General features: G+C 46.4%; 1 protein-coding gene across 1 annotated transcript in view; it reads right to left on the bottom strand.

The window, feature by feature from the left end:
• Positions 1 to 587: 587 nt before the first annotated feature.
• nhsb (Nance-Horan syndrome b (congenital cataracts and dental anomalies)) overlaps positions 588 to 19,910 on the bottom strand; it is a gene marked incomplete at both ends in the record, with an annotated part of 182,629 nt that continues 163,306 nt past the window's right edge. Inside the window, 6 exons of the mRNA XM_084337084.1 lie at positions 588 to 1,242; positions 1,727 to 1,850; positions 2,190 to 5,381; positions 16,111 to 16,263; positions 16,758 to 16,889; positions 18,922 to 19,114. Coding sequence (XP_084193210.1) covers positions 588 to 1,242; positions 1,727 to 1,850; positions 2,190 to 5,381; positions 16,111 to 16,263; positions 16,758 to 16,889; positions 18,922 to 19,114 — 4,449 coding nt within the window. The remainder of the gene's footprint in view (positions 1,243 to 1,726; positions 1,851 to 2,189; positions 5,382 to 16,110; positions 16,264 to 16,757; positions 16,890 to 18,921; positions 19,115 to 19,910) is intronic.

The following is a 19,910-nucleotide window of genomic DNA, read 5'->3' as shown; positions in this document are numbered from 1 at the left end:
GCTCCTCAGGGGAACACACACACACGCTTGTGCACACACACACACACACGCTCGTGCACACACACACACACACACACACACACACACACACACACACACACACACACACACCACAAAAACCACTCAAAACACAGGCAGTATAAATAACAATGTGTGTTCCATTGCTCCTACATGCACACACAGGTTGTCCATACTCCCCAGATTTCCTTTGTCTTTTTGTTGTATTTTACCAAACATTTGGGGAATATATACCGTATCAAAAGATAGTTCAAAATAGGTCTTCAGTCTTGCTCTCTTAACGAACACAGAGCGATTCTTTTCAACAGAGCCTACGATATGTAGGTATGATGTCCTTGAAGTTCTCAGAGTTTTCCCTCGACGATTCAGTCATTTAAAAACACCCCAAAGAAGAGTAGCATCCAAACATTGCATGGATATAAAATAACTACTACTGATACTCTGCTCGGCCTTAAACACTGATAAGCTACTGGCTCTCTGCCTGTTATATCCAACATTATTAAGGTAGGAGTAGCTAGAGGCCAGCTGAATTCCAGGACAGACCTTAAAGTGAGCACACAGAGGACATTTCAGGACGATCTGTCATCGTGGGGGCTCCCATCCGAGTTTTCTGTCTCTCCTTCAGAGATGGCCTGCATGGGGGCCGTGTAGAGGCGGCTACGCGTACTGTAGCGACTACTGTTGGCCACAGGGGGAATCCGTGAGCGTCCCTGCCTTGATGCAGCCGACAAGGGGAGGGTTTTAGGGGTGAAGCTCTCAGAATTGGCCCTGGGGAAGAGGCCCGGGATCTGGATTGGTTCCAGGCCAGAGATGAGGGGCTCCTGAAGTGTTGTGGGAGGCTCTTCAAGCAGCCTGAAGGCCCCCTCCTGGATAGGATCTCCAGGGGACTTAGGTGTGATCGGGCTCTTGAGGATCTCTGTCGCTGACATGCGGTAGCTGGAGTCGGAGCGGCTGCCTTTCTTCAGCAGCAGCAGTTTGAACTCTTCGCTGGACGTGCTGGACTTCTTGGCGCTGCGGTAGATGGGGACCGGTGCACGTTGTTGCAACACAGCAGCAGTAGCCACCGCCGCCGCCGCCGCCACGTGCAGAGGAGGGGCTGGTGGCGGGACGTGGACGGGGACGCTGACGGGGACCGTGACAGGGGTCACTGATGCAGCAGGACACAAACGAGACTTCACGTTTAAGTCTCTAGAATCCTTACGGCCCAGGACCTTTCTCTTGGATCTAAAGACAGACAGACGGACGGATGGACAGACAGACAGACAGACAGACAGACAGACAGACAGACAGACAGACAGACAGACAGACAGACAGACAGACAGACAGACAGACAGACAGACAGACAGACAGACAGACAGACAGACAGACAGACAATAGATAAATGGACAGACAGGTAGTTAGATAGTTAGATAGACAGACAGACAGACAGACAGACAAACAAAATATCTAAATATATACAGTATATGGAAAAAGATAATGAAAAAAATATATAGATAGAGAGATAGATACAGTAGATAGATAGATATATAGATAGATAGATAGATAGATAGAGAGATAGATACAGTAGATAGATAGATAGATAGATAGATAGATAGATAGATAGATAGATAGATAGATAGATAGATAGATAGATAGATAGATAGATAGATAGATAGATAGACAGATAGACAGATAGACAGACAGACAATAGATAAATAGACAGACAGACCTGTGTATCATAGCGAATAGATCCTCAGTTGTGCGGGTCTTATTGGGCGATGTGAAAATTATGTCATCGTCCACTTTGGTGTCATCCATCAGAGGAGAGAGTGAATTGTCACTGGGGGTTGAATCTACAACACACAGCATCCCTATCATATGTCATCTGGTTGTCTGATCTGTTAGCACACCAGTCCTGAATGTATCATGCCTTTCTTGTTATGTGTGTTTATGTTATCTGCATTATGTGTCCTAACAATGCTATGATAGCTCAAATAATATACGTGATTGTGTCATTTCTGTGTCATTTCGATTCCATATGAAATTGAACACAGCTTAGTATTTATTGTGTTATATTACATGGCTTTTACAGAAGATCCAGGCCCAAAGCACAAGCCCAAAATCCCATTCACCTGTTTATTACACATGGTTCTAGTGGCATTCTGTAGGAGGAGTCAAGTTTAAAGACTTACCTTTGCTGAAGTAGTCCTCAGTGTCAGGAGTAGTGGAGTCATCTTTGCTTTCGTGTGGCTGCTGATGGGCACTTCTGGTTGCACCTGATGTCACTTCCTGCTCCTCCTCGTCCTCTTCCTGTCCTCTTTGTCGTACATCGCTGATTGAGTAAGGGTGCGATGTCTGCATTCTGGCACCAGGCACTTTGACTGGACTAGCCCATGGCCCTGAGTCGGAGTGGGATCTCCCTGTAAACTCGTATGCCGGGGGTGGCGGGTGGTCCGATCGCAGGCCTCCTCTGGAACACACTGGCCTCGGCAGCTCTCTCACCGGTTCTTCCTCTTCCTCCTCTTCGTCATCGTCATCATCATCGTCCAGAGAGAATGTGCGCTCCCCCAGCACCCTAAACTCAGATTTTGAGTGGGTGGCATGTGTGAGTCCCCTGAATTCTGTGTGTGACTGGATGTGTGTGTGTAGATCCACCGGTGATGGGTTCGGAGCGCGGGGCACAGGGTGGTGCAGGGGAGAGCTGTCATCAGGGAGGCTTGCTGGTGGCTCCACCCGGGTTCTGAAGGCCGTCATCGCCCAGAAGGTCCCGGGTCCGTAGCGGTCCTGTCGGAGCCGCAGACTCTCATAGGATGGTGGCCCGTCCGGGTGACGGCCAAGGGGAGGCGGGTGGGAGTGTTCAGGGGAGGAAGTAGAGTCCTGAGCTGGGGGTCTCTGGGGAAGAGGTCTGCGAGGAGGGAGAGGCCTGGTGTTAATGGGCGGAGGAGCCAGAGTAGTAGTGGCGCTAGGAGGACATTTGGGTCTGGTAGCAGTCTCGGTTCCGCTAGGCATTTCCTGGTCTGTAACGGCAGCACTTTCCCTAGGCCGGCTGACTGAGCGCAGCTGCACTGAGCGCAGAGCAGATGGCGTGATGGCCAAAAGATTGGAACTGGGAATCATGGGGTCAGAGCTTGACCTCAGAGGGTTGGAGCGTGATGTCTCAGGGCCTGAACTTCTACCTCCAGCGGTGGCAGCAGCTGCAACCCTGTGTTTGCTGTGGTGGAGCGTATGCATGTGGTGTGTCCAGTGGGACAGCGTGTGTCTGGCATGGGCACCATGGAGGACGTTGAGATCCAGCTGAGAAGGGGGAGGAGGAAAGTCCGGGTCTCTCTTATGAGAAGAGGGGATTGAAGCTCCATCTCTGGGGAAGTGCTGCAGCGAGGAGAGAGAGGACTTCCGCTCGGGTACTTTGGGCTTTCTCTTGCCACTGGTGGGAGACAGGGGTCCTGGGAAAAATGCCGCGGAGGATGAGGGGAACGAGGATGTCGGCGTCTCTGATTGGCTGGAATAGCCACTGGAGGGGGAGGCCAGGCCAACCAGCTTCTCAGGTGAACCCATTTTGAATTCTCCAGGGGGCAGAGGGGGGCTGGTCGCCCTGGAGCTTGAAGCTGTGGCCAGGGCCTGAGTCTGGGTGTCGGACGAGGAGGAGGAGCTGTCTGGGGACTTGATACACTCCATGACAGTGGTGCCTGTGGCTGTGCTGGAGTTGGACATGGAAGTGTATTCACCATTAGTGGACTTCAGCTCATTGTTGTGAAGCCACAGATCTGCATAGTCAGATTGCACAGCGCCTTCATCTTTGAACGAGTGTGTGTCTGCAGAGCTGAATGACATGGGCTCTACAATGTCCACCCCTCCCCTCAACCCCATCCCCCAGGCTCCGAGGGGCTCAGCCACCAGGCACGAGGTCTCTAATGGTTCTGGTGGGGCATCGAGCTCCAGCTCCAGCTCCAGTTTCATATCTCTGGAAGACAAGGTGAGGTCTTGTTCGCTAACTGTCTTTGGTTGATCCGGAAGCGCCTGTGCATCTGTTCCTATGTCTACAACGCTACTGGTCTCCTTGAGCGATGAGCTCCGTTTGGGAGGCGGAGGTTTGGCTTTTGGTTTTCTCAGAGAACGGCAGGTCCTCCCCAGGGTCATAGTGCCTGCTCTGTAGTCAGCCTGGGGCTGGGTGAAGACTGCATGGGCCAGTATTGCCTCCACGGTGCTGGTTTGAACACAGTCGGGCCCTGGGGCTGCATAGTTGTATGTGTATTCTTTATAATTTTGAGCACACTCCCCAAAGTGCAAGGAAGCGGAGTAGAAGGCCTCAGCGTCTGAGGGGTAATGTGAGCCAGCCTCTTTGTCAGTGCTGCTGCTCTTGTTACTCTCTGTGAAGCAGCCCTGGTCCTCTAGACTGTGTTCGGGGCTATACTCAGTTATACCACAGTTCTGGCTCTGGTTTTGGGTACGGTCTGGGTCTTGGTCTGGATCAGTCTGGTCCTGGTCCGGGGGGTAAGCCCACTCTCCCTCGCTGGCCGTGCTCACCCCTGCATCGTCCAGCTGGTCTGTTGCCGAGGATGTAAAGGAGCTCGATCTATGACCCTGGCCTTGGGGTCTGAGGTCAGAGTGATAGGAGGGGTCCAGTGTGAAGCCCTCGTCGATGGCATTGGGCACAGTGTTGAGTGACAGCTCTGAGTCACAGTGGGAGGAGCCTGTCAGTGGGGGAGAGGAGGGAGGGGGGATAGTCTCAGAGGTCTGGGAGGGGCAGGTTGAGCTGGAACCGCTCCAGTTCCCACTGGATGACTGGTGGTCCTCCTTGTGGTCTACATGGCTGCCCAGGACCCCTGTGGTGGACACCGAGTGGATGGGGCTACTGAAGGTGTCTGAGCTGGAGGAGATCTCACAACTGCCCATGTCAGCCTTGCGGGGCAAGCGAGAGCGGCCTCTCTCCATCCAGCCATGCTCGGGGCTCCCCCCTCCTCCTCCTCCTCCTCGGTCTCTCTCGCCAGACCGCTGCAACCTCTTTAGGCTCCCCAGCTGCAGCGGCTCTGGCGCCGCCTGGTCGTCTGTGCTCTCCTCTTCATCCTTCATCATCATCAACATCATTCTCGGACTGGGGCCGGTTGGGATGAAGTCATCCGTCTCATACGGCGACAGTTCCTCGTCTTCATCATCATCATCATCGTAATTGTCATCATCATCTTCATCGCTGTCCATCAGGCGCCCGCCCTCTCTGGGTAGGCTACGAGACCGCAGGCGCCCACCATTGGTTGCAGAGCTGGTATATGTGGAATCTGATTGGTCACCCAGGGAGGAAATGTTGCCTGTTGAATGGGAGAGGGAGGTGGGGATTCCCTGGTGGCCACGCTGGGCTCTGATACGCCTTCTAGAGGGAGCGGCTGTGGCTGGATGGAGAGAGAGAAAGAGACACAGAGAGGGAGAGATAATGGAGAAAGAGAAGAGGAGAGAGAGAAAAAGAGAGAGAGATGGAGAAAGATAATATGAGATAGAGAGAGAAAGATTGGGAAAGAGAAGTGGAGAGAGAGATTGAGAGAGATGGAGAAAGAGAAGAGGAGAAATAGAGATGGAGAAAGAGAAGAGGAAAGAGAATAGGAAAGAGAGATATGGAGAAATAGAGAGAGATGGAGAAAGATATGAGGAGAAAGAGATGGATAAGGACAGAGAGAGATGGAGAAAGATCAGAGATATGGAGAAAGAGAGAGAGGGAGAGAGATGGAGAAGAGGAGAAAGAAAGAGAGAGATGGAGAGCGAGGCGAAGAAAGAGAAGAGGAGAGATAAAGAGAGAGATGGAGAGAGAGGTGGAGAAAGAGAAGAGGAGAGATAGAGATGGAGAATGAAATGAAAATAGAGAGAGGGAGAGATGGAGAAAGAGAAGAGGAAAGAGAGAGATGGGGATAGATGGAGAAAGAGAAGATGAAAGAGAGAGATATGGAGAAAGAGAAAAGGAGAAATAAATGGAGAAAGAGTAGCGGAAAGAGAGAGACGGAGAAAGAAAGGAAAAGAGAGAGTGAGAGAGAGAGAGAGAGAGAGAGAGAGAGAGAGAATAACATTCAGAAATCAGAGACAACAAATCAGGTGATTGTAATCAAATAGCAGGTGATTATCAACATTCCATATTGTATCATATGTCATGAGAATACTACAAAAGTAACATTTAACATAAGGCCAATAAGCCGGTATTAACCTACATGGAGATATTACTTTTGCCTACTTCAGAAGACTTTAAAAATGTATAATAGCGTAGCATCTCTCATTTATCAACCAGTCTCCCTCCATTTAAAACACAGCCTCTTCTCCTCAGTCTTGTACTGCCCAGAGTCCTAGTTTACACTACGTAACTCCCAATGTGAAATTCTCATTCAGTCCCATTCCTCCAGTTCAGTTGAGACAAGATCCTCCCCCACTAAACCAAGCCATTCGAATTTACGCAGATCTGTGACGTGTACGAATTCTCATCTGCATACCTAAACGCTTCTGTGGTTGTAGCCACCGCCCACAATCAACAATTTGAGGAAGTTAGTGTAACATTGAAGTTATGACCAAAACGGAGCGAGTGGAAATAATGCTCTCTCTCTCTCTCTCTCTTTTTTTTTAGGGTTCGAACGTTCGCCAGGGTTTATCGAACGAACGTTCGAACGTTGTTTTCTTTTTTAATTTTTTAATTCAATTTTTTATTTTTATTTTTTTTATAATATATATATATATTTTTTTTTTATTGTATTATTATAGATCCTACGGAGGGCGGCATTGCATAGTCTATTGGTGAAAAACATGTTGTTTACAGTGGTGGCTGTTCATGTAAACATGTAATTAAACAAAGCACTCAGAAGAAAATAAACAAGCTACTGCATCAAAGTTACTACTTATGATAAACAATAGCCCTTGCACACCGCAGTCACGTAAGGGGCTAGATAAACAAAGGCATTCGTTTTGTGGCATTAAGTAAGGGATAATGTATAGCTACGAGGTCATTGTCGCAAAATAATTGACCGACACAGAGTTTAAAATACCGAGGCGCAGCGCAGAGGTGTTTTAAACGTCAGTGAAGGTCAATTATTTTGCGACAATGATCGAGTATAGCTATACATTATCCCGCTTATTACATGGCTAACTTACTAACAATATACCTAATTCATTTTACAAAATCGACAAGACGAGATAATGCAGACGCAGTTGTTCTGTGGCTCTGTCAGCCCAAATAAAGTGATTATTATTATCGCCGGCAGCCCGGCAGGTGTGTCTAATTGCACTGAAACAGTGTGCGTCAGTGGGGCCAAGCCGCTTGATTACTCCAGCTGCGAAAAACAATAATCACCGGTGGTTATCGAAAAATAATTCACCGCTGTCGGGGGCTATTGACCAACCACAATCAAGCATTTCGGCGAATGTTAAAACGCCATGTAATAAATAACGTTATTACATGGCGTTTTCACAATCGCCGAAATGCTTGCTTGTGATTGGTCAATAGAGCGCGTCAGAGGTCCGTTATCACACGATAACGGACCTCTGCCAAGCAATAATGACCGCTGTGCGCAGCTGTTCGCAATCAAGCCCACTACAACACTGTATCAGTGCTGCTCAGCATATGCACAGCTGCACTCAGTCATCAGTGCAATCAGACCACCGATAATAATAATCACTTTATTTGGGCTTGTGCTTTACAGAGCCACAGAACAACTGCGTTTGCATTTGATCTCGTCTTGTCGATGGTGTACAATGAATTAGGTATATTTGTTAGTAAGTTAGCCATGTAATAAGCGGGATAATGTATAGCTATACTCGATCATTGTCGCAAAATAATTGACCTTCACTGACGTTTAAAACACCTCGGCGCTGCGCCTCGGTATTTTAAACTCCGTGTCGGTCAATTATTTTGCGACAATGACCTCGTAGCTATACATTATCCCTTACTTATTACATGGCGTTTTAACATTCGCCGAAATGCTTGATTGTGGTTGGTCAATAGCCCCCGACAGCGGTGAATAATTTTTCGATAACCACCGGTGATTATTGGTTTTCGCAGCTGGAGTAATCAAGCGGCTTAGCCCCACTGACGCACACTGTTTCAGTGCAATTAGACACACCTGCCGGGCTGCCGGCGATAATAATAATCACTTTATTTGGGCTGACAGAGCCACAGAACAACTGCGTCTGCATTATCTCGTCTTGTCGATTTTGTAAAATGAATTAGGTATATTGTTAGTAAGTTAGCCATGTAATAAGCGGGATAATGTATAGCTATACTCGGTCATCATTGCAAAATAATTGACCTTCACTGACGTTTAAAACACCTCGCCAAGGCGGCTCTGTATTTTAAACTCTGTGTCGGTCAATTATTTTGCGACAATGACCTCGTAGCTATACATTATCCCTTACATAGTTAGTATTACACGTTCAATAACAGGTATTCACTCTTGGTCGACAGGAAGCGGAGAGAGGCGCGCGCCTCGGCTCCTCAACAGACCCGTCCACCGTCTACCTCGGAACGGGGGACAGCAGAGAGACAGAGAGACACCGGCGGGGGTGGGCCCCAGAGGGGTCCCGCCGGGCTCCCAACACGCCTGCCGCCCGTCCGCCCTCGGCCAGAGTTGTTTCCAACGCAATCACCTCCCGCCATGAAGCTCGCGCTCCGTGGCCGAAAAAGGCTGGTATTCATTAATGATCCTTCCGCAGGTTCACCTACGGAAACCTTGTTACGACTTTTACTTCCTCGGCGGGGAGCTAACGTATTAGCTACGGTAAGTCTGTTGTGCTTCTCGCAAGCAGATCAATGGCGGCATTGCCGGAAGTAAAAAACTAATAAACGCTTGCCGATTGGTGGTAACAGCAGAGGCGGGTGCAAGCGGTGTGACGTAATTGGCAGAATCGCCTGTCAATCAAAATTGTTCTATTGCATTGGTTGAGAGCTCTGGTTGAGACAATAGTATCCAGCTACAGCCCGGCAGACCATACTGGTTGAGCCGAGCGCTTCACATCGCCTCAACCCCGTGCGCCTCCTTTATTTTTTTTTCACCGAACGTTCGAACCCATTAATTAAAGTCCGAATGTCAGCGTAACGAACGAACGTTCGAACGTTCGGGCTCAACCTTAACTTAACCCCCTCACACTAAACAATATCAGTGGATTATTCTGTGTAAGTGGCAACAGCTCTGAGCAGGCATCAACCCGTCCTCTATGGAATAAGAGATACGATAACATGTTCCTGTATTGATCCCCTTGGGGAAATTCGGGCGTCATAGCAGCATGGGGGAGGGGAGGTTTCAGGTATGGGCCGGGTAATAGATGAAAGATATAGGCAAATATAGGCAATACAATTTAATCTGAATATAACAACTATGAGAAAAATAAACAGTGTAAACAATATAATTAACTCTGAATATAGAAATATGAGAAAAATAAACAATATACGCAAGGTGCAGGTGAGGGTCTGTACCCTAACTGGCATGATATACATCATATGTTATAGTCCGTGCGAGTTCTCCAGCTGCTGGCAGCAGTCCATGACTCCATGCCCATTGCTGTGGAGCCTGATGGCATGAAGGACTGGCCGAGATGGTTGGCGGGGGGGGGGGGGGGGGGTATGAGTCTGTGGCTGAACAATCAATATGAAAGCCATCAGCTTTCTGTGACTTGTGTGATTTATTGTACAGCAGTAGGTACGTCTATGAAACTAGGGATGTCCGATATTATCGGCCTACCGATATTATCGGCCGATACCGGCATAAAAATGTGATATCGGAAAATATCGGTATCGGTTTAAATTTTTTTATTTATTTTTTTGTTTAATTTTAATTTTTTTTTTATCCACTTTTTCTCCCATTTTCTATATTTTCTCCCATCCCAATTTCGTATCATCCAATTCAACCCTCCCCTGTCACGAACGCTGTTGCTTGCCTCCCACAAGCCGGCTGCAATGTGGACTAAGTCATACATAGCACAAGTCCCCTCCGGTACTTGAGGTAACAGCAGTCGCATCTTTTCACCTGCGCAGCTCGATCTCTCAGTGGCGAGGAGTAACGCGTGGGAGGCTCACGCTGTCCCCTACACTTCCTGATTCCACTGCGCAGGCGCACCAACCGACCTGTAGGAGTCGCTGTCCACAACGCCCGATCCCCACCCATCAGTTTCCCACCCCCTAATACGGCCAATGTGTATTAGTACGGACGACCAGCTAAACTGAAAGCAAATGTGGAGCGCTGGGCTCGAACAGGCAAGCCCAGCGTCTCCAGATTTCGTGGCGAGCGCCTTGCCCACTACGCCACGTAGCCGCCATGTTGTTTACATTTATTTAACCTTTATTTACCCAGGCAAGCAAGTAAGAACAAATTATTCTTTTATTTATTGTCAAAGTATGCATAATGTTGTGTTAATGACACGACAAGAGATATGTAATGTTAATTACCTGAAATTATTCAGTTTTTTGGGGGGGGAAACCCTGCATATATCGGTATCGGTTGATATCGGTATCGGAAATTAAGAGTTGGACAATATCGGTATATCGGTATCGGTAAAAAAGCCAATATCGAGCATCCCTATATGAAACACATCATAGCACACATGTGAAACACAGACACACTGTTATGATTACACACTTTAGTTGTGTAATAAAGAACCAAATAGCCTCCTATCCACAGATGTGCAAGGCCATGCCTGGATAACCAACCACATCAGGGGCCCCAATGAACGTTGGGGCTAATCGAAAGGACTTGACACGGACAAGTTAAACAGCAATCAATTAATTTAATATAACAGTCCGGTTCTGTGTTTGTTGGTGTCTGTAGATTGTTGGTGAACAACTAACTTTAGGTTAGTTTAACTTGTCCGTGTCCAGTCCTATTAGCCCCACCATTCATTGTAAACAATGATGCATGTAATTCGCGATTTTTTATTGGTTTGTCATGACAAACCAATTACATAATCCAACATATGTGTAAAGAAACAACATATTCCAGTTAACGGTATCTTTTTTTAATGATTCGTTACGGCGAAATCAATACTTCCATTTGTATAAATTAGGTTAACTGGAGTTTAGTATTCCTGCCTGGCTGAGAGGCTTACCGCGGCTCATGCGCATGCGCGCGCTCGGCCAATCAGAGCGCAAAACGGGAATGCGGAAACACAACTGCGTTGCGGAAAGCATACACGCGTCCTTACCTGGGCCCTCATTCATCAACGTGACTTACGCACAGATATGTGCTTAACCTGTGCGTACGACCATTTCTAAGCAAAGTGTGGGATTCATCAATTTCAACTTGAACTTGACTTCGTGCTTATATTTACGCACAGCTCGGAGCATGCGTAGCTGACACCCAGTGGTAGAACATCGTTACTACGGCATAATCGCTCCTCAGTTCTGCATTAGTTTCAACGCGGAAATAAGCTTCTGTGCATTACTTCCAAGTTCCAACACTGGTGTGTTCAACTTCTGTATGACCCGTAATTCATTATAGTTCATTGTAAAATAGCGACAGTAGTGTAATTATAACGGGCTCATGCGGGAACAAGAGGTTGGCTTGCTTGTTTGGCACGGGGGGCAGAAGCAGAACACCCACCTCCAAACGCCATTAAATATTGTTTCAAATAAAAAGCGACATACTATTATTTTGTGTCATGTTTCCAAATAAGATTGGCCACAACGGAATGCTTTCTACTTCTATTTGTTGATTAGAATAGATTACCTCGCTCCGTTGAAACGTCACTGAGCTCAGCACACAGACATGATAATAATAACAACAACAATAATAATAATAGCTTCATTTTACATAGCGCCTTTCAAGAGAGACCCATGCAAGGTCGCTTTACATAGATGGGGGGGGGGGAATAACGAAGTAATAAAGATAGTGGACAGACTATGTAAATATGATGATGGGATTCAAGTTCGCGTTTTTGTTGATCATAGGCATGCTGTGAGTATGATATCTTAATCAAACATTCTAGAACATTTGTCGTCACAGATCATGTCATAATAGAACATAGGCTAGATGACATGGTCCATCGTGATATTGTGTAGACTGTTATTACTGTACCAGTACCACCCATTGTGACAACAGCACACAAACATGATGGAATTCAAGTTCATGTATTGAAAGGCAGGCTACATCATACATGGCAGTGAGATTCATTGTTCTTGTATATTCTCTCGTATTATTGTTTATATAGGCTACCCAATACTGACATCAAAATAGATTGTATGCCTCTAGAAATCATATGCAGCAGGTAGAAAATTTACGGAAAATCCGTCGCGATTTGGAATAAAATTGAGGAGAACTTTAATCCCTGGGTATTAATCAAACAAAACGGGAAAAGGCAGTCATATTCCAGCACGGTCTTTATTAGTGTTTGCGCTGCCCAGGCAGCAATGGTTAATAGATATCATATCCGACATCACCGTACGTGTACACGTCTGTCAGCCTGTCACATAACACGCTTCCCTCGGCTTAGTCCATTTTTCCACATTTCTTGGGGGTGTTCCATTACCGTATATGGTTAATCGGGGCGGTTCTGGTATGCAAATACTTAAAACAGTGCACGAGCTCAAACGTAGGATCAAAGTCATATTTATCAAGAGTAGGACCTGTGTACGCACGTGTGATAAATCCCGTTTTTTATTCTAAATTCTAAGTATGGAAATAGAACATTTTCTACATCACGTTGATGAATGAGGGCCCTGGTCTCTGAAGTAATGCAAAAAAAAGAATCCAATAATCTCATCGCCATTCCAGACATGATCCACAGCGATCCTGTCTCCGACATTGTTGGGCATTGCACTTCAACGGGCGGGCGGGGTCAGTAGTCCAAACCATCCCTACAAGCATGTGTTTTGCCGGAGTGTTTAGGACCCGCCCCCACGCAGCAGCTCGGTAGGGGAAATAAACTAACCCGTTTCTAACGGGGTGCAATAATGCCGGAAAGCGTTAGAGGGCGGTATAAGACCGTCTGCCAACTCAGACACACTCAGAACAGTATGCACAAGGTGCCCCGCTGAATTATGAATGGCAATAGCTAATAAAAGAAATACCGTGACAGAAACGTAGATCTACGTTTTCCGGCACTCAACGATCGGGCGACAGAACCGTAGATCTAAGCTTTTGGCAAACAATGTGTTAATAAAGGTCCCATATTTTGTTTTATTTTTCACTTTTTGGGCAATTTTACACAATTCCTGTGAGTCTATGGAACACATCTGTACGTTTTTTTTCAATAAATGTCATTGTTTTGTACTGTGGAGCACCACTTTCTGCCCTTGTCCAAGCTGTTTTTGGCTGGGCTCCGCCCATACCCGCAATGCGCTTTGAGTGACAGTCACCCACCTGCACTAGCAGATACGAGAGAGAGAGCGAGAGTCTCTCCCCCCCCCCCCCCGAGTCCCTGAAACCCTCCCACCCATTTTATCTAGTGAAGCTGGTTCTCTGTGTGTGATTGGGTTGGCTAGCTAGCGGCTAACGTTACGAGGGTGCATTGCAAAGCTTATTTATAAGCATTGAAGTTTTCACTGCACATAGAAACAGTGCAGGGGGGTAAAGCTGGGATTTATAAGCACTCTGGAGCTATGTAGGGTTGCCACCTTTGACCAGTATGAATAAGGGACACCTATCATCGAGTGTGCGCGTAGCGAGCGAGAGAAAATGTTTTGGGCGGTTTTGGGGCGTTTTTTGGGCGAAAATGGCCGGATTTTGTCACTATTTGTTTTTTTTTTTACTTTATTTCGGTTTTAGGGTTAGGGTTAGGGTTATGTTATTTAATTATTTTGGGGAGCCAGCCCCCCAAACTCCTGAAATGCATAGAAATATATTAAATCTAAATAAAACAATCTATGACATTTATATTAAAAAGAGCTAGCCCCCCAAACCCCTAAAATACATAGAAATCTATCCATTTTGGAACAGTTACTATATATAGTCAAGAAAGCATTTAGTCATACTTAAAGTTTAAAGTGCTTTATTTGCATTTAACATTGTTTAAATAAATTGGCTGAACTATAGCCTCAACTTGAGCATAATACTGTATGCATATAAAGTGCTGTAAAAACAAAGCCTGGGAACACTTTTACTGAAAGAGGACAATTTATATTACAATGAAACACTTGTGTGACCCAAATTAAAAGATTAATAAAAAATAAAGTTCAAAGAAGAGTAGGCTCCGGGCTGCCAGGGCAGGTAAATAGAAATACTGACATCTAGTTAAAAACACAACCAGATAAATAAGATGTAATATCCCAAACCGAATCAATCTCAGGAGATGTTTCAGTCATGAAGAACTGTGAAACCTGTGCTTGTGTCCTTTGCGTTCTGATATTTCGGGAATGTTGTTCTCCTGATGCTGTCTGATGTCAGTCAGTCCACAATGCGCCACAGAAAACACACGCCTACCTACATACTTTGCAGTTTGCTTTGTAAACATTGATTGATTGATTGATTGATTGAAAACTTTATTAACAGATTGCAGAATGGGTACAATACAGTACAGCTCAATACACATCTCCACTGACTATCACTCCAGAGGTTTGCCTCGTCCCACTCAGGTCTGTACTTCTGGAGGCGTTTTGTCTTTTTAGGACGCGGTGGAGTAGTGTCTGCTGTAGACAATCATTTCAAAGCGACTTCGAAAATAAATCACGCAGCGCACAGACTCTCTGATTGGCACAACGGCACAGAACTCTTCCTAGCAACGTGAAAGCGCTAATTCTCATTGGTCGGTGAGCTGCTGAGCGCACGCCCACCATACCCGAGTTGCCATGTCTGTTTATTTTCCGCAACTTTTGGACACACTTTTGCTTGTTTTTGTAGGTCGGCTGGCTCATTTCTCTCACTAAACTGGCAACCTTAAAATACGGGACAAAGGGCGTCCCGTATCAGTTCAATACGGAACGCGTCTTTTAGTTTCCAATTACGGGACGATTCCGTATTTTAAGGGACGGGTGGCAACCCTAGCAGCTATGTTCTCAACACTTTTGAGGAAGTGCTGAGTGTGGAACAGCTGAAGGTCTCTGCTGTCGAAACCGCTTCCGCATTATTTCCACTCGCTGCGAATATTATTGCACGGATCGGAATACGGGCGCGCATGCAAAGATATTTTGACAGTGATATGCGAGTGGAGAAGCTCCTGCCCCGCACGTGCTGGTCGGGAGGTTGTGTGTAAATGCGTGTGTGTTTCCCCGAGAGAGAGAAGCTCCTGCCCCGTGCGCGGTCGGGAGGTTGTGTGTAAATGCGTTTGTGTTTCCCCGAGAGAGAGAAGCTCCTGCCCCACGCGCGGTCGGGAGGTTGTGTGTAAATGCGTGTGTGTTTCCCCGAGAGAGAGAAGCTCCTGCCCCGTGCGCGGTCGGGAGGTTGTGTGTAAATGCGTTTGTGTTTCCCCGAGAGAGAGAAGCTCCTGCCCCACGCGCGGTTGGGAGGTTGTGTGTAAATGCTCTGTGTCCCCCTCTCTATCTCTCTAGCTCTCTCTCTCTCTCTCCCTCTCGCTCTCTCTCTCTCCCTCTCTCTCGCTCGCTTGTTCTCTCGCTCGCTCTGTCGGCACCCGCGCCACCCGTTTGAGGAAGTGTCTGTATTTCCACTCGCTCTGTTGTTGAGCGAATGGTTGCGCTACAACCATAGAGGGGGCGTTACTGCAGATCAGCTCCTTGCTACGTAGGATAGCGAGTCAAATCAGAATGGCTTAGTTCACTGGGGGAGGATATTGTCTCAACTGAATAGGGAGGTGTAGTATGACGTCACTGGTTGTTCCACCCATATAGGGATTTATCATTGGGAAAATGGATTATCGGCTATTGTAACAATTCTGCCGCATGGAAATGAAAAAGCTTCACATTTTTGCACAAAATTAGTTCCCTTCTATCACTAACATTATTGTTTAAACATTTTTGGTTGAAATAAAATGTCGCCAATGTTAATGCTTTATTTGTTTTAAACGAGGCGATTTAGAAATGGGCAATGTACCCATTCAGCAATCTGTTAATAAAATGTTCAATCAATCAATCAATCAATCAATGAATCAATATTCAAGGTGTGTTTTGGAGTTGGATTCAATGAAAAATCAACGCACTGTTCTCTACTGTAGCTGCTGGAGCTTAGCATGCAGTAGCCTCACTGGCAGGTCCATTCTGACTGAGACACTTACATGCTATGAGGAAATCATCAGTCTGGCAGCCAGAGTCACGGGTGTGATGGAGGCGACCGGTGAGTGACAGCTCCTCCTGGCACAGAGACAGTTGGTGTGTGTTGGCGTGCACTATCACCGTGCGCTCTCTCGCCACCGGCGACTCGTCGGAATCTGCAGAGACAGAGATATACAACATTTATTACAAAGGTAGATAGTGATGATCAGTCGTTCAATCAGAAGACATCTTGATTTGATCAAGCAAGTCTCTTCAGCTGGACATTTCTCTGCTCTGTTGAAACATACTGTATGAACAAAAAGAGGGATGATGAGGAGGAAAGCGGGAGAGGGGAAAACCAAAGGAGATAGAGAGACAGCGAGAGAGAGAGAGAAACAGAGAGAAAGTGAGAGACAGAGAAAGAAACAGAGAGAGAGAAACAGAAAGAGAAAGATATAGGGTAAGAGAGAGAGAAACAGAGAGAGAGAGAGAGAGAGAGAGAGAGAGAGAGAGAGAGAGAGAGAGAGAGAGAGAGAGAGAGAGAGAGAGAGAGAGAGAGAGAGGGGGGGGCACAGAGAGGGAAAATATATACTACATTTCAGATACAGGCCATCAAAAGGGATTCATGTACCAGAAATCAGAGGACTCCTAGGGCCAGTGTGTGACGTACCCATGTCCTGTTGGACTTGTTTGGGTATTCCAGTGATAGTCTTCCTCCTCCTTAGCTTCCGTCTCCTTTGAAGAACTGACTGGGAATGTACCAGCGAACAACGAACACTCGCCTCCCTGTCAAAACCAACACCTGCGAAAACCAAACCCAGGAAGAAAGCAGCTTAAAATGAACGTGATAAACACCATGTCTAACTGTAGACAGTTACGTTCAGTGTAGACGTTCAGTAGATGTAAAGGAGGTCCTCAAGGACAACTCTGACATGGGTGAATGTTACACTAAGGTCCCACTAACGTCAAACTCGCTCTCACTCATTTCATTCATATTTAGTGAAATGCGGGTGTGCCTATCAGTTCAAATGTAACATAAATGTAACAAAAACGTCACCGATGCTATACAGGCATTCACTCAGAGAAAGGCAGAAAAGTTGAAGACTAGTCAAGTGACGTCTTGTGACAACATGAGGATTTCACTCTAGCCACTCTCTCCACTGATCTCCACTTCTCTACGCTGTTCTCCACTGATCTACTCTGTTCTCCACTGTTCTCCACTTCTCTACGCTGCTCTCGACTGATTCTCACTGCTCTCCATTGCTCTATGATGCTAATATCCACTGATCTATGCTGCTCTCCACTGCTCTATGCTGCTCTCCAGTGCTCTATGCTGCTCTCCACTGCTCTATGCTGCTCTCCACTGCTCTATGCTGCTCTCCACTGCTCTATGCTGCTCTACACTGCTCTATGCTGCTCTCCCCCCCTCTACACTGATCTCCACTGCTCTACGCTGCTCTACGCTGCTCTACACTGACATTATCTCTTCTCATGCCTTCTCATACCACTGCTATGCCGATGACACTCAACTCGTTCTCTCTGGATCTCAAACTGAACTTGAGCCAAATGGAGCTACTTCACTTGCCGGCTGTATCCTTTCAATCACAATAGAAAACGTAGCCGCGGTTCCGTCCCAGACCGCCAAAGAACCTAGGTGAACCAAGAACTGGCTTCCCATTGCAGCACAAATCCGGTTCAAGGTTCTTGACCTGGCACACCGTGCAGCGAGAGCGGAGCGGCTCCCTCCTACCTCCGGTCAGTGGTCTCTAACTACACACCCTCAAAACCCCTTCAAGATCTTCTGGCCGATTGAGACCTACTCCTATTGAAGCTCCTGGGGGGTCATCGAAACAAAGCAGGCTATTCTCTGTCCTCGCTCCACGATGGTGGAACAAACTTCCCACCAGTCAAGACAGCTAAAACCCGCAAAATCTTTCGCCGTTAACTAAAAACACACTTCTTCAATCAATATCTGAAAAAAAACTAACCTTCTTATTGTCTTTTTGGATTTGGATTTATATGGTTCTTCCACACAAGGATCAAATTGTTTGTGCCACGCTTATCCAGTGAGAACTTCCTGAATGTGTGCATTGTTTCAAAGAGGCTCAACTCTTGGAACTACTTTTCTTTTCCCAAAACGATATGGCTTTTTAATGCTTCATAAGGCAAGGACATGCTAAGATTTAGTTGATGCACAAATCCCCTCCATGGATTACTACCTAGACTAAGTTTGGAATCAACTTTGGTTTTGATATCGTTTGGAGTTGAATAGGAAATGAATGGTGTCTATAAGGTTGGTAGATGACATCACATGAAAACGGTGAGAGAACGGTGTTCCGGTGATATTACCGCACGCGAGGGTGACTCGGTATGGTGACTCTGGAAAATGGGTTTTACATTCACCCATGCTTGAGTTTTACTTTAAGGTACAATCTGTAATGTCATCACACAGTGACCTCTAGGGAAAAGATGACAACATAGCGCTTTGTTTACCGCCAGCTGATGTTGAGTATTAACACCAATGGACCGAGACATGAACTGGGTCGGTAGGCAGGCTTTACTCACAGTGAACACAGCGACACACTCTCACAATACATAAACACAACCACACTGGTTTAGATTTTGTCTGATTTTTGGATTTCAGAGGGTATTGGGGAGTGGTTGTTACTGCTGGCCACATACTCAGGTTATCTCAAGAGAGGTCTGGAGAAATTCACAGTGTAATAAGTAAAGTGCTAAACTCCAACCCACATGTCAGTCCAGAGGTCACTGATTGAGGGCATTACAGATTCTACCAAGAAGAAACGGGTTCTGCAGCATTTATTTACCAGTACCTGTGACATTGATTGGGATGATGCAGGAGGAGAGGGAGTGAGGTTCAGCGTCCGTATTCTCGTCCACTGTGGCGGGCGTCTCTTTGGACCAGTTGGTCTGCTTGTCTGCAGTGGACGGGGGGTTGGAGATGAGGCCCTTGGCCCTGCGGCCCCCCAACACCTCATCTCCTACAAGGTCCCCAGTTGAGGTAGCCTGGAGGAGACACACAGGTAGCACTTTTAAAGGAACACGCCAACATTATGGGAAATGCACTTACCGTCTTCTCCAGAGTCAGACACGAAGATGGATACCAATTTCCTCTCTGTATGTTCAGTAGAAAGCTATTCGGCTGCAAGCTAGCCTAGCTTAGCACACATGAATGGAAGCAGATACAGACCAAGAACACCTCCCCCAGAGTTTTAAGCTAGGCTAGTGGTCCGTATCCACTTCCATACATTTTTGCTAAGCTAGGCGAACTTGCTACATTATCTGTCTACTGCACGCACAGAGAGAGGAAATGGGTATCTATCTTCTTGTCTGACTCTATAGAAGACGCTAAGCACATTTCCAATAATGTTGGCATGTTCCTTTAATATCTGTGGCATGACTTTCAAAAAAACAACTCACCACAGTAAATAATTTACACCGATAGGCTACACCTTATTTCATCATCTTTCTAAACTCACCGGACATACAGTATCTGATGCCAAAATGACAAAAGATGCATGTATTGCAGATAATGTTAAAAATGTGAGAGTGAAATTAGTGAGACATAAGATTTCACTTTCTTGATAACTAATCAACAACAACTCTGAAGTGATAAAGGGAAAATAAAATGTTGAATTTGTAGAAAGAGAGATTCAAAACGACACAAATGCTTACAGACTGATACCTTTCTGCTCCGTGGAGTGAGGATGTAACATTCAGTAGGGGAGGGTGAGGGAGACCAGTCAAACTACAAACACAAAGTTCACAAAAACAAACAGACACAAAACCATGGCAACGTGAT

The sequence above is a fragment of the Notolepis coatsorum genome, assembly GCF_963971535.1.
Source record: "Notolepis coatsorum genome assembly, chromosome: 20".
Lineage (NCBI taxonomy): Eukaryota > Metazoa > Chordata > Actinopteri > Aulopiformes > Paralepididae > Notolepis > Notolepis coatsorum.
This window is presented reverse-complemented; position numbering and strand designations above follow the sequence as displayed.